This window comes from Sphaeroforma arctica (genome assembly GCF_001186125.1).
Source record: "Sphaeroforma arctica JP610 unplaced genomic scaffold supercont1.845, whole genome shotgun sequence".
Lineage (NCBI taxonomy): Eukaryota > Ichthyosporea > Ichthyophonida > Sphaeroforma > Sphaeroforma arctica.
Window position 1 is genome coordinate 3,721 of NW_014039713.1, and position 12,991 is coordinate 16,711.

Sequence of the window (12,991 nt, forward strand, 5' to 3'; positions counted from 1 at the left end):
ATATATATATATATATATATAACAAAAACACGTGCATATGGATACATACTTGTATATTATGTCAATTTTTGTTTTTGTGTTTACATCTTCATTTGCCAATATAGTATTTAAACATTATGAAAGTATATCTTTTCTTCACATAAATTACAGAAAATGTATACATATTGCGTGAAGTATATATATATATATATTGTATATATGTTTTCATACAAAGTGTGCGTATGTATGTATATTCTGCCAATGGTAAACTTTATAAATCGAGATATATGATTTATTTATATATTCGTATTTAATAATGTGTGTATACATATATTCAGTGTTAGGTTTTTCCACATACGTAATCGCGTCGTTTGTTCATATGTAGTAAATAAACATGAAAGCTGTATTGCTTGCTATAATCTGTATATTGGTTTTTCACCTTTTTTTATGTATATGCATAAGCTGTATTATGTATTAATTTGGCAAAGATTTTACTTCACATATGCAATCAACACCTGCATATTCACAAATACCTCCAAGTATTTATCCACAATCATCGCATGTTTATGCTCATAGTTGATAGACCTCTGCATACATGCAAGCATATTTCTGGTGTGTGTGTTTATTTTTGTCAACTTGCTCTGCTTTAAATAGAAACTTATGTATAGGTCAGTGCTATATATATTTTACAAGTAACATGTGTGTTTTCATCAATAGGCTAGTACTTGTGTGCAGATTGTTCTGCGAATGTACGGGTTTTATCTCTTCGCCAAGTTGTAGTGACTTTGAGGGATAATCCGCTCTAGATACATACACACATGTGATCAACATTATTGTATGTGCTCAAGGATATTTAATATATATATATATATATTGCTAAACTACACGCCGAACAGAATAAGCATCTATATGGACTTAGTTATGTATACATACATTCTCAAGGTATATTCATGCATGTAGACATTTTTATATGTATATGTATAGTTTCCCGTGTACTTCGCTTTTACAATCTGTATCAGTGTTGTAACAATATCGATTTTTAGTATCTTTTGGGTACTTTTCAATATATATATATATGTGTGTGTGTGTTTATATATATATCTGTAAATACCAGAATGTATTTTCACTTTCGAGTAATAAATGTAAGGATATATACTTGTATTCATATGATGGTACCAATCCACATTCTAGTATACCAACTACATGGTTTATAAAGTAATCAGCTTCAAGCAACGCACACGTATATGCAATAGAAATATGCTGTAATACCGTATATCCGCATAAATCTCATATCAAGAATGCACCTACACAAATGAATCTCACTCCTTCCCAACCACCACATACATAGTGCATTTGTTAGTATATCCGCGAGATTCTGCTGCAATAACATGTTTCCACTTGCATGGCCTATCAAGCATTCCTACGACAGGTGCTATAATTTATGCTTGCGTTGAGCCCGCTTTTGATTTGTCTCTCCAGAATGACTCTGCGCGAGTACCTGTCTGTGTACGCGTGACTGGAGGGGGGGGCGGGTGTTTTGATCAAACAACTCTATTTACATCTCGTTTTACGGATACCTCGATTGAGGGGAAGGGACTGTGTGGATGTTGTAATTGTTGCATCTTTTATTATGCCTCCGTCATGGTGCAACCAAAGGTCTATGTATAGCGTGGCTGGCTGATGCGATTTAGCGAGTCGGCCGTTTGCATCCTATGGGTAGAGGTTAGCGAGTCTACTGCATCAGTCTAGAGTCTGTATATGCAAAGTTTGTCCAGCCACTCGCACCACATACATTCCTAGCCACCGACAACGCCAAATAACCCACGTCTTATTCTCTCACAGGCGACGGAACAACGTCCAACGTCCTGATCATTGGCGAGTTATTAAAGCAGGCTAACCGTTACATCTCCGAGGGTCTACACCCGCGCATTGTAGCGGAAGGCTTCGAGTTGGCCAAGATCAAGGCCATTGAAGTGCTGAACAACATCAAGGTGGAGAGTGAGATGGACCGAGAGACTCTGGTGGCCGTGGCTTACACGTCTCTGCGCACAAAGGTACGTGCGGGGTGGGAGGTTGTGTGTGTGTGTGTAGGGCGTTTTTAGGTTGCAGCCGATGGTCTGTTTATAGTTGTATGTGTGATATATATATTGAACGGCTGAGCATTCGTTTATAGGCTCTATATTACTTTAATTTGAGTGGGAACCTGTATATAATAGTCCATTTAGGTACTCATGTACAGTATCACCGATGTGTGCACCTTCCTGGCACACCAGTATAACCGATTTGTAATAAACTCTCGCAACGTAACGCACTCGTTTACGTAAACCAATGAGTATACCATGGCGTACACCAGCTTAGAACGCTGCTGTACACATGTGGTATTGTATTTCCCACGATAGAGTATGTGTGGTGTTGGTTTTATCAGTGAACTGCACGCTACTACATAAAGGTACACACCTTCCTGCATGAGTTGTATCAACCTCCCACACTATATGTGGTATCGTGCATCTATCGTACTATAGCATAGGTGGTGTTGTGCTGATTATCGATCGCACACTGCAGGTACACACCTTCCTGGCGCACTTGCTGACAGAGATCATCGTAGACTCCGTGCTTACAATTCGCAGAGAGGGATTGCCCATTGATCTGCACATGGTGGAAATCATGGAAATGCAGCACAGGTAGGTGTAGAACTCAAACACCCATCGGTATGCGATTATACATATATATATGTATACATTGATTTTCCCTTGGTGGTAAAATTACAGCACAAGTAGGCAAATGAATTTCACACACCTACTATAATATAGCCCTATCCAAGCTCCACTAACGTGTGCATATGCACGTGTGTATCAGTTTTTATCTAAATATATACGGGACGTGTGGGCGGCAAACACGCCTGTGATGATTTTGAAATATTGACAAGCATATGTCCGAAGATCTGTATGTTAGATACTATTTCTGCTGAGGCGTGTTTCCTTTATCCCGGAACTGTCTATACGCCCATCCAACTGTACACGCATACGCAACTGTACCGTGTGCTCTCAAGTACAAGTATTCCTGTGTCTACAGGGCTTTGTTAGTGTGTGTTTTGTCATGTGTATGTGTTTAGGTTGTGGCGACGATGGAGTGTCATAGGCATCCAACCATAAGCGTGCAACTGAGCTTACCCTCAGCCACACTCTCGCTTGAATCGTGATAGGGATATTATACGTATATTTGTATAAGTACATATACAAAAATTCATATGCACTGAATTACGGACTATTGCTGCATAGGTATATTTGTATATATATATATACACATAGATTCATATACACTGGAGGTGAAAGTGTAGGTGAGCGATGGGAATACATGCTTATATTGTACCCATCATAATCCATCCGAAACGCAATATATTCCACTACGAGTAGGGAAAATCTTATGCTTGTACATATGTTGGAAATACGTGCACATACTCCCACACACTTTGTCATAAGTCATTTATGAGATACGAGTCTTTTGCGTAGGCTTGTATTGGGTGCCGGTAAATTGTGCTCTGATACCACCGCTCAAGTCACCTTTTTATGCTGCATGTGATGCGAATGTAAACGTATTCTATACGGCCGTAGACGTTTACTTACAAAAACTGTATACATGCACTCACACATCACCTTGCGCATATAATCCAATTCAGTATGTACATCCCCACGCACCACACCGTATCTATACGACAAACGACAGCAGGCACACACCCTCACATACCATACGATACCTACACCATACCTGCATCATACAGATCAGACGTAGATACACGACTGGTACGGGGGCTTGTACTGGATCACGGAGCACGCCATCCCGATATGCCCAAGGATGTCAGCAACGCACATATCCTCATCTGTAATCTGTCACTCGAATACGAAAAGACCGAGGTCAACTCCGGATGGTTCTACAACACAGCCGAACAGGTATGCACTATCTCGTATATGTATATATATGTGTGAGTATGTATATATAGTTTGATGAGTGCTCGACATATATTCGAAAGTGCCTTCATGAGAATGAATTAAACCCTGTGATCCAGTAATGTGTGAGTATGTATGTCAATCGTTGTGTGGTTGTGTGTACTACTAACCAGCCTATGACGATTTGAAATATTGACAAGCATATGTCTGAAGATCTGTATGTCAGATACCGTTTCTACCGAGGCTTTACTTTGTGGTGTAGTTACACATGCAATCCTACTACGTGTTCTGTTTGTGCTGGTTTGCACGGGTCTATCGCGACCAGTGCATTGTAGCTTAGGATGCTTCATATCAGACCCCTATGATGTTGGTAAGTATCGATTCATACTATGTGTATGTACATATATATTGCTCCCATATATACGTGTTTATTCATATATATATATATATATACTACTTCATCTGTCGAGACACCCTTACACTTCAGTATCTGACCACTTCGGCAATACTCTATCCTCGGAACACACAGAGAGACAGAATGGTAGAAGCGGAGCGAAGCTTCATCGACGACCGAGTACGGGCCATCATTGATCTCAAACGCACAGTATGCGACACACCCGATAAGCAGTTTGTGGTTATTAACCAGAAGGGTATCGACCCCTTGAGTCTGGATATGCTGGCTAAGGAGGGCATCCTGGCTCTGCGCAGGTACGCGGGTGCAAATGTCGTGCTGTTTTATGCATGTGTAGGCGGAGTGCTTATGCACTGTGGTGTGTATGGACGTTTGGTACAAAATTATAGTGTGTATGGACGTGTGTTACATATATATAGTGTGTATGGACGTGTGTTACATATATATAGTGTGTATGGACGTGTGTTACATATTTTTAGAATGCTACGCTGGCTGAGCAAGTTTACTGGCTGTGCGCCTGTGTAGGTACGTCAAGAGGGCATAGTGAACGTGTTTCATTGACGTGTACGATAAGGTCCGGCTTGAGCTTCTCATTATCTCATTACCTCCTTATAGTCCCGTAGTCGCGGGGCGACGTAAGAGTACTGGGCCACTGCATCTATCATGCATCATATATTATCTATCTTCTATAATCCTATCATCTATCTTCTTATCATATATTGTCTATACCAACGATCCCATTGCTACTGTCCATCTGTAAGCGTTTGCCTTATTATCGTACGTTTATACAGTCTCTACTATTCCCCTTACCCTCGCCTAGCCTATATAATGTCCCTATACCCTCGAGCTGCTGATATGTGTCATACTTGCATATATACCTACCTGTCTTCAGGGCAAAGAGGCGTAACATGGAGCGTCATTTCACTACCCTCGCCTAGCCTATATATTGTCCCTATAATCTCAAGCGGCTTATGTGTGTCATACCTGCATATATACCCACCTGTCTTCAGAGCAAAGAGGCGTAACATGGAGCGTCTAATGCTGTCCTGCGGTGGCAAAGCAATCAACGCCATCGACGGACTGTCGCCAGATGTGTTGGGCCATGCGGGGCGTGTGTACGAGCACGTGCTTGGAGAAAACAAATACACATTCGTGGAAGAATGCAAGCACCCGACCTCGTGCACCATTCTTATCAAGGGTAAGCTGTCTGTGTAGTGTATGTGTGCTATGTAAGCTGTCTGTGTAGTGTATGTGTGTGCTATGGGTCATGTTGATGTTTCATAATAACAAATACACATTTGTGGAAGAGTGCAAGCACCCGACCTCCTGCACTATTCTTATCAAGGGCAAGCTGTCTGTGTAGCGTATGTGTGTGCGTGTAGTTCAGGCTATGTAGTGTATGTGTGTGCGTGTAATTCAGGCTATATAGTGTATGTGTGTGCGTGTAATTCAGGCTATGTAGTGTATGTGTGTGCTATGGCCCATGTTGATGTTTCATAATAACAACTGTACGTCCGTGAGCACTCTACCTGGTGCACAGTCCTTGTCATGGGTGTGCTCTGCGTCGCTGTGTGTGTGTGTGTTCTGCGTCGCTGTGTGTGTGTGTGCGTGTAGTCCGGGCTGTGCACTGCATATGTGGAGTGTGGTATGAGACATAATGATTGCTAAAAACCTAAACCTTAAAACCCTACCTGGTATTAGACATAATGGTTGGTCATAACAACAGACAACGCATTCGTGAAAGCGGCCAAACGCCTTGCCTCGTGCACTGTCCGTATTACGGGATGTTGTGTGGGCCATGTCTGTTTACGTACATGGCTGAGTTTCTGCACACACATCACTATACTTCACTCCCACGTTCACTATTGTGTGGGCCATGTCTGTTTACGTACATGGCTGAGTTTCTGCACACACATCACTATACTTCACTCCCACGTTCACTATTGTGTGGGCCATTTCTATTTACGTATAGGGTTGAGTTCCTGCACACACACATCACTATACTTCACTCTCACGTTCACTGTTGTGTGAGTTTGTCGAGTGTTTCAGGCAAGCACAAGCAACCACTTGCGCACATATTGTACTGTGCGTGAGGTATATTTGCCGTATAGAACTTTATAAGAGCAATCACTCTATGAGCTCGACGGCTGGAAACTTCGCTCCTTCCAATTGGGCTTTATGAATCTCTCGCGCATCCTTATGTCTCACTTTTTTTTTCGTCTTCACCTAATATCAGTGTACTTATACTTCACTCGCGCATCTTTACTATACATCCCAACCAGGTCCAAACAAGCACACACTCACGCAGATCTTTATGTCAGTGTACTTATACATCACTCGCACATCTTTACTACATATCCGAACCAGATCCAAACAAGCACACACTCACGCAGGTCCTTATATCAGTGTACTTATACATCACTCGCACATCTTTACTACACATGACAACCAGGTCCAAACAAGCACACACTCACGCAGATCCTTATATCAGTGTACTTATACATCACTCGCACATCTTTACTACACATCACAACCAGGTCCAAACAAGCACACACTCTCGAAGATCCTTATATCAGTGTACTTATACATCACTCGCACATCTTTACTATAAATCCCAACCAGGTCCAAACAAGCACACACTCACGCAGATCAAAGACGCCGTGCGAGACGGTCTACGCGCTGTCAAGAACGCTATTGAGGACAAGAGCTTAGTACCAGGTGCAGGTGCCTTTGAGATCTGTGCACACGGTGAGCTCATGAAGTACAAGGACACGGTCAAGGGACGGGCTCGACTGGGGGTACAGGCTTTTGCCGATTCGTTATTGATCATTCCGAAGGTATGAAGTGATATATGTATATGTAATGTGTATACAAGTCGGGTATGCGTGTAAGTGTGATAAATCAATCCACGCGTGTGTGCGATTGTACATATACTTATAAATACGTATATTATGTTCGGGTAAACACTGAAGTAAGGTCAACATACGCACAGCTTATGTTGCTGACGCTATGCGTATGTGGTTCTCAGTCATAGTATGAAACTTGGTATGTTCTATGTCTCCTTCACTTCCATCGGGTTGCTTATTTCCCTTGATTAGGGTGTCCACTACTGATTGTAGTCCGTAGTAGGCTGGTACCTCGAAAAATCACACACATGCTAACTTTGTCCGTGGATTGACATACCGTACGTATACGTATATCTGTTGTTTTTTGGTCGAGGTTTCTATCATGTGGTCAGTCGTGTTGTTTCGAGAAAGAGAAGATAATTGTTCAAATATTAATCAATGCCTTTTTTGTATCTACACAAAGTCTAATTAATGACTTGATACTAACTTATTATTTTAAACATACGTACCCGTTTTCTATCTGTAGGTGCTTGCCGTGAACGGAGGATTTGATCCCCAGGACGTCATGGTGGCGTTACAAGAGGAGTATCTGGATGGTCACGTGAGTGGTCTGGACTTAGAGACGGGTGACCCTATGAACCCTGCTGACGAGGGCGTGTGGGACAACTACCGGGTGAAGAAGCAGCTACTCAACTCATGGTATATGCATTTGTTGATATGTATATATATATATTATCTATCTATTAGTTTGTGTTTGTGTTTATACATGTGAAGTTTTCATTTTTGAATTTAACCTATATATATATGTATGTATGTATTATAGATATATATAGAATAGCATGAGGAACGTGACCATTTTTTTATGTACGTACTTAAATTCATATGCATGTATCAATTTCCTGTGTACATGTGTATATATAAATCGCCTACATATCAAATCACTGTTTCTACACTACTATCTGAATGCGCACACATGCTCCCTGCATCCCATATGCTGACATTAACCCTCTGCAAACTCTCCACAGCACATCAATTGCGAATAATCTATTGCTGGTGGATGAGATGATGCGCGCTGGACGCACGTCAATGAAACAATCGGGCCAGTAAACGCAAGCCTAATGCCAACGGACTTAAACCTGGTTTTTTTGGGAAATATATACTTGGTTTATATTGTCTCGCCAAAGCAACTATATCCTGCGAGTGTTTAAGTGTACTTTTCAAGCCTGCATTTGCGGAGAAAGTGGCAAAGTCCTGGTTTGGGTTTCGAGTAACATAATGTATATACGAATGAAAATCTTAAATTTAATTTATACCACTGTGATCTGCAAAGAAGAAGTTCTGAATGTGAATCGGTATTTCTTCTGTGTTACACGCATGAGTGTAGTCGAACACCTTTTTTCTTCGCATCTGTGGGAATACTGTACTAGTGTGCATAATAGCAGCATTGGGTTCTTTAGATCGATCAGATTCATTCTCTACTACAATTTATAGCCTGTGACTGTGCAAAGGTTTTGCATATCCGCTATGTTCGAAAGCCAAGAGCGCTTTAATACCTCTTCCGCAGATCTGACTAATCCACACACTATCTTCGCCGCGCAAGTTCAACTTATACCCATCTCATGGCTATGGGACACTCAGCTCATTTGAGTGGGCCGTCATCTCCATTGCGGCCATCACTATACCAAACACAACGGTATCGCAGTAGCTGTCCCCAGTGAAGGGTTTGTCCACTATACTATCAACCCTATAAACAATTCATGTTACATACAAACATCAAATGTGACCTGTGGGCTGTGGTGACCTGCCAACTTGGTGTGATATGTGATACTTTTTTTTTAAGACTTTGGGCCTGGGGATTGCATTACTTTACAAGTCAATTATTTATTTGAAATGTACATATGTAACAACTCATTCTTGTGACATTCCTCAATCTGTCGAAATGAGCCAATATGAATACTCAATGATCGAGAGTCTTGATGTCAGCGATAAGAGCTTTCTATTGGTGTGTATAAATATATATATCAAGTTCAAATCTGCAGTACGACGGTTTAATACTTCCAGTAGTCCATGTTTTTTTTACAATGGATCGTATAAATATTTGTTTTTAAGAAGAAAACATGCTAAATCTAGGCTTTTGTGGCTTGTGCTATGGTGCCTGACATACTCTGCCATCTGAATCGTGAATGTTCTGCCTTCCAAGTTGCATTGATTCTATATGTTCCTCGACAACGATTGGCTCATCTTTTGTGTAAGCTGTAGATACTACATCGCACAAAGACATTTTGAATTCGCATGTAAAGATGTTTTCAAAGGCATTGAAAAGAGTATAAATATTCGTAGGTGGTGCATTCTCTAATTATCAAAACAACATCAAGCTATCTCAGAAGTCCCAACTTAACTCCTATACATCATGCTTATGACAATTATTAGCAGTGTTGTGCTCGTCGGACAAGTTTTACATTCGCAGACGCCAGCGCACTCCCATGTGAGATCTCAACTGAACCGGGTCATGACATGGAACACCGCAAGTACACATTACGATCACAATTGGGCCAAGTAATTCAATAAATTTTCTGTATCAACTGCATAAGTTTCAGTTCTGTTTCTTCGTTTAGTATATACAACTCAGTCGTCTCACAGTTGTATTCGCAATATAGTTGTAGGTAGCCCATAAAGTGAATCTTTATTCATGGACTAAGCTTTGAGAACGATTGAGTATGCCTAATTTCTATACGAGGGTCAAGGTACCACTAGGCTACTTATGAATCATTTATTCATCTAGCCTGCTACAATAGTGTAATTATAAGTATACACGATTTTTCTACGTTTGTACTGGATTGAAAATCAGAAATACTAGAATCGGTGAGGTCATAGTTGATAAAATAGTCATTTCAAACAAGTATTAAATAAGATACACGACCACTTGTGCAGATTTTAAATTAGATGTATCCTATTGTCAGTTGTTGATGTTTACGAAGAGCTAGAATTTGCTTGTGATATACACAACAACCGAAAGAGGTATAAATCATAGACCACCCCTGATATGAATAGTGAATTTAGTCGAGTGGGGTTCACAGCACATGGACAGAAATATAATATGAGCTTCCACTTCTATGTGAATATATGACCCTGCATACGGTAGACAATCATTGTGTATTTAAGTACTTGGCAGGTATTATATTCAGATAAGACCCAAGATATACTGATAGGACCTATTTACAATACAACATGTCATTTCAGCATCTTAGTAGATCCAGATAAAACGTAAGATATACTGATAGGACCTATTTGAAATACATGTCATTTCAGCATCTTGGTAGATTCAGGTTGAACGTAAGATATACTGAAAGGACCTTTTTACAATACAACACGTCATTTCAGCATCGTAGTAGACTCAGATAAAACGTAAGATATACTGATAGGACCTATTTACACTAACATATCATTTCAGCATCTTGGTAAATTCAGATACAACGTAAGATATACTGAAAGGACCTATTTACAATACAAAACGTCATTTCAGCATCTTAGTAGATTCAGATAAAACATAAGCTATACTGATAGGACCTATTTACAATACAACATGTCAATCTGAGTGACAATGATAATATAGCAAACGTCGTTGACTTACCCTATCACACCCCCACCTATAGATCCTGTGTTCAAGAACACGCACTGCGAGACTATAGTAGTACATTCGTGTGGTAAATTGACAACAGCCGCATTTACGAGCTATCGCCAGAATCAGTATAACTTATGAACCGTATCAATAGTCAATGGCAAAGACTGCGGCCGGCACTAGTGAAGGGAAGGCCACCGACAGTGCTATCACGTACAACTTTGTTCTCATACTAAATCAATTTATTTCATAAATAAATCTAGGACCAAACTGATAAATCGGGTTGGTGTGGACTATATTGCAGCGATATCCAGTCCGCTCACGTAAATCTCTGTTCTCATACTAAATTAATTTATTTCATGTGACCCAGGACGTTTCAAATGCCCAGGAATCTAAGTTTGCCCACGCTGCCTAATCCTCACGACAGTCGTACCGCTTTCACACTCTCCACTAAACCGGTACCCATGCGCACCACCTCATCCAGTACGTATTGCGGGTCTATTCTGACGAATGCGGCCGTGAGGGTGCCATCCTTTTCCTACATAGCCAGCACAGTTGATAGTGTGTATGGGTGGATGTGAGGACATTTAAACCTTACGAACGAAATGTTTGTGCGTGAGTGAGAAGGGTTGTTCGTGGGGGTGCCATCCTTGTCATGCATAGCCAACACAGTTGATAGTATGTATGGGTGGATGTGAGGACATTTAAACCTTACGAACGAAAGGTTTGTGCGCGAGTGAGAAGGGTTGTTGCAGGTAGTACGGTATCTACAGATACATGCATGATGTAGACTCGGTAGTATTGAGTTTATAAAATCATCATCTAGGCATCTAACTATAGTTCATCTCACCACATTACGCAGGTAATCATGTAACATAAAGGAGCCGTTATTAGCCATAGAATCATTCACGACTAAACGAAACCATTCACGTGTGCGACATACACTAGCTTACACATGTGTGATTAGCATGCCTTGGGCTATTACTGCAGTCTAACTGTATACGCATAAAAACACGATTAGACAGCGAATATGTTTGCAAGTAGACGAACTCGCCATCACCTAGCAGCATCAACACTCGAACACTATCGGATGCCTATCAGCTGATGTGTAGAATCCGCATGCAGTGCAACGTACTCATGCAACACGGTTGGTGAAATGGACGGATCAAAGCAATAAGAGACTTAAAACTCTGTCAGCGCATATTCTGATTTAGAGCTCGATTCTGACGATCACTAAGTTCTAGGCACTTGCCAGGCACGCGGAGTCTAGTAGGTAGTTCAGAACCAATACTACAAGTACAAGTGCAAGGACAAGGACAAGGACAAGAACAAGGACAAGTATAAGGACAAGGACACGTACAGGTACAAGTACAACTGTATGCCTTAATATCTACAAACTACAAATACAAGTACAAGTACAAGTACAAGTGCAAGTACTAGTACAACTACGACCGCGCCTGCATACCTTTATATCAACTGGGCTGGTGAATCGGCTCTTCATGACGCTGAACTTGACTTTGTCGAAGGCATTGTGGCCCCAGACGACACCGATGTGACGTCCGCCGTTGACGTTGTACAGGAAGAGTGCCAGATGACCAAACTAAACGTCAACGAGAACAACGGGAACGTATTGTAGATGAGGAGGTGGAATGTACGTGAGGAGGTGAGTTCAACGAGAATGGTTTGCAGGTAAGGTGAGTTGAAGACGTCTCAATACGTTAGTGAGCTGCTGAGCTCTGAAATGCGTGTATCAACGTAGTGTAGTGGATATGTGCACGTAGATGTGGTCTTGATTGTGGGCTTCATCTCGATAGTGGGCAGATGAAGCCGGAATTTTGTGTACGAGTAAATAGTGTATGGATATGTGGTGTTCAGGTACAGAGGGAAAGGTATGGGCAGGCATGGCGAGAATGATTATCCGGGCTATACGGTGATGCTCAACTATATATGATAATACAACCTGTCATCTTGTATAGCAATACATAGTCGCTGGATAGTCCAGCGTTATAAAGTCAAAACGACTCCTATATATATATATATTCATTCCCATATATATATATTCCCATATATATATATTCTCATATATATATATTCCCATATATATATATACACACACACACACACATATATATATATATATATATATATACTACCATATATATATATATATAATAATAATAATATATACTAT

General features: G+C 40.8%; 2 protein-coding genes across 2 annotated transcripts in view; one reads left to right on the top strand and one right to left on the bottom strand.

Annotated features, from left to right (window-relative positions):
* Window positions 1–8,288, top strand: part of SARC_08888 (T-complex protein 1 subunit zeta) — a gene marked incomplete at both ends in the record, with an annotated part of 10,650 nt that extends 2,362 nt beyond the window's left edge. The window contains 8 exons of the mRNA XM_014297114.1: window positions 1,822–2,033; window positions 2,542–2,660; window positions 3,758–3,926; window positions 4,453–4,631; window positions 5,346–5,533; window positions 6,958–7,172; window positions 7,708–7,880; window positions 8,207–8,288. Coding sequence (XP_014152589.1) covers window positions 1,822–2,033; window positions 2,542–2,660; window positions 3,758–3,926; window positions 4,453–4,631; window positions 5,346–5,533; window positions 6,958–7,172; window positions 7,708–7,880; window positions 8,207–8,288 — 1,337 coding nt within the window. The remainder of the gene's footprint in view (window positions 1–1,821; window positions 2,034–2,541; window positions 2,661–3,757; window positions 3,927–4,452; window positions 4,632–5,345; window positions 5,534–6,957; window positions 7,173–7,707; window positions 7,881–8,206) is intronic.
* Window positions 8,289–11,218: 2,930 nt separating this feature from the next.
* SARC_08889 (hypothetical protein) overlaps window positions 11,219–12,991 on the bottom strand; it is a gene marked incomplete at both ends in the record, with an annotated part of 3,597 nt that continues 1,824 nt past the window's right edge. The window contains 2 exons of the mRNA XM_014297115.1: window positions 11,219–11,338; window positions 12,266–12,400. Coding sequence (XP_014152590.1) covers window positions 11,219–11,338; window positions 12,266–12,400 — 255 coding nt within the window. The remainder of the gene's footprint in view (window positions 11,339–12,265; window positions 12,401–12,991) is intronic.